The 2,500-nt window shown below is 40.9% G+C and overlaps 1 protein-coding gene across 1 annotated transcript in view; it reads left to right on the plus strand.

Annotated features, from left to right (window-relative positions):
• LOC311246399 (potassium-transporting ATPase alpha chain 1-like) overlaps positions 1-2,500 on the plus strand; it is a gene marked incomplete at both ends in the record, with an annotated part of 31,626 nt that overhangs the window by 18,629 nt on the left and 10,497 nt on the right. Inside the window, 4 exon segments of the mRNA XM_084336557.1 lie at positions 159-171; positions 174-214; positions 216-351; positions 1,063-1,238. Coding sequence (XP_084192683.1) covers positions 159-171; positions 174-214; positions 216-351; positions 1,063-1,238 — 366 coding nt within the window.

The raw sequence follows: 2,500 nt of genomic DNA on the forward strand, positions 1-2,500 counted from the left end.
TATCAGAGTGCGTCTTCTTCTTCTTCTTCTTCTTCTTCTTCTTCTTCTTCTTCTTCTTCTTCTTCTTCTTCTTCTTCTTCTTCTTCTTCTCTCTTCTTCTTCTTCTTCTTCTTACTATCATTATTGGGTCTCTCTCTCTCTCCCTTCTCTCTCTCCAGCTGTCCATTCATGAGTGGAGGATCCTATGGACCTGCGCTACCTGCTGGTGATGAAGGGGGGCGCCAGAGAGGATCCTGGAGCGCTGTTCTACCATTCTGATTAAAGGCCAGGAGCTTCCTCTGGATGAACAGTGGCAGGAAGCCTTTCAGACCGCTTACATGGATCTGGGAGGGCTGGGCGAGAGAGTACTGGGTGAGAGAGAGAGAGAGAGAGAGAGAGAGAGAGAGAGAGAGAGAGAGAAGAGAGAGAGAGAGAGAGAGAGAGAGAGAGAGAGAGAGAGAGACCCCATCATGTGTCTGAGTTGTTCCATTGGTAGTGTATCAGATTAACTGGTATTACATAAATCTCAGGTGATCATATTACAAACCAGAGACCATATAAAACTGCTGCAGCGTGAACAAAATAAAATACTTTGCACTCACCTCTCCTCCTCTCCTCCTCTTCTCTCTTCTCCTCCTCTCTTCTTCTCCTCCTCTCCTCTCTTCTCCTCCTCTCCTCTCCTCTCCTCCTCTCCTCTTCTCACCACACCTCTCTTCTCTCCTTTCTCCTCTCCTCCCCTCTCTACTCTCCTCCTCTCCTATCCTCTCCTCTCCCCTCTCTCCTCTCCTCTCTCCTCTCCTCCACTCTCAACTTTCCTCTCTTCTCACCTCACCTCCTCTCCTTTCCTTCCCCTCTTCTCTCTCCTCTCCTCTCTTCTCCTCCCCCTCTTCTCTATCCTCTTCTCCTCCCCTCTTTCCTCTTCTCTCCTCTCCTTTCTTTCCTCTTCTCGTCTCTCTCTTCTCTCTCTCTTCTCTCTCTCCTCTACCCTCTCCTCTCCTCCTCTTCTCTCCTCTTTTCCTCTTCTCTTCTCTCCTCCCCCTTTCCTCTTCTCTCATCTCTCCTCTCCTCTCCTCTCATCTCTAGGTTTCTGTCATATCTATCTGAATGATAAGGAGTTTCCTAGAGGATATAAGTTTGACTCAGATGAGATGAACTTCACTACATCAGGACTGTGTTTTGCTGGTTTGATCTCCATGATTGACCCTCCCAGAGCCACCGTGCCAGGCGCTGTGATGAAATGTCGTACTGCAGGAATCAGGGTAAGATATGGAGTCAGGACTGAGGACTGTAGGGATCAAGGTAAAACATGGAGTCAGGACAACAGGGATCAGGGTAAGTCATGGAGTCATGACTACAGAGTCAGGACTACATGGATCAGGGGTAAGACATGGAGTCAGGATAAACATTGAACCAATAAGCACTGCAGGGATCAGGGAATAACTCATCTATCACAACGTGACTTAAAGTTAAATTGAAATTACATTTAGGAAGCCAACATATGTCACCAGCATATACATTTTACCATAAAAATAATGTATTATTCAAACCTTAGTTTGAAACGAGAATATTCTTGAAAAAGTTATAACATTGTTACACTAGTGACATCACTGGTTGTAGACTGGGAATATATCTACATGAATTAAACCTGCAATATCTCTGCATGAATTAAACCTGCAATATCTCTACATGAATTAAACCTGCAATATCTCTACATTAATTAAACCTGCAATATCTCTACATGAATTATTAAACCTGCAATATCTCTACATGAATTAAACCTGCAATATCTCTACATGAATTAAACCTGCAATATAGAACATTCTGATATAACAAGCGCAAATCCACTATAGCTGCAACCATTATGTGCATTTACAAGCTACAGCTGGTCTCACAGCATATGAGATATTCAAAGATTGTCCTAATAATTAAATGTTTGAAAAAATGTAGCTCTCTTTTAAGTGTCTATTGAGGTGAGATGATTGTTTTATGTCTCTCAGAATGTTAGCAGCTTCATATATGAGACAATACTGAGAGCTCAGTGTCTCAGAGTCTCAAACAAGGATATTTGGTCCTAAGCAATAATTCAGATATCAATGGATTTGATTTTATCTGTATTTATCTCGAACATTTCAACCATAGAACAAACACACATTTGTAATAACAAAAAAGAACACAAAACTATTATAATAAAACATATACAAATAAAATAAAATATATCTTCCAATAATCAGCATAGCTCAATACAATGGTTTTGTTTGAGAAGTGACAGAATGAAGCAAAGCTTATCTGTTCCTGCCCCTTCCTTACAATATCATATTAATATGTAATAAGTTATCTATCAATATAAAAAAAGAATATACCTATCCACTATGGACACAAAGTAGTAAATTAGAAAACAGTCCTATTTCTCCTGAGATTGAAACACCCCAGTGAGCAACACATGTCCACTATGGGTGGGACTTTGACTGATTTGATTTATTGATTTAGTCAGTAAATCTGTGAACTAAAACTCTAGAATACA

The sequence above is a fragment of the Notolepis coatsorum genome, assembly GCF_963971535.1.
Source record: "Notolepis coatsorum genome assembly, chromosome: 19".
Lineage (NCBI taxonomy): Eukaryota > Metazoa > Chordata > Actinopteri > Aulopiformes > Paralepididae > Notolepis > Notolepis coatsorum.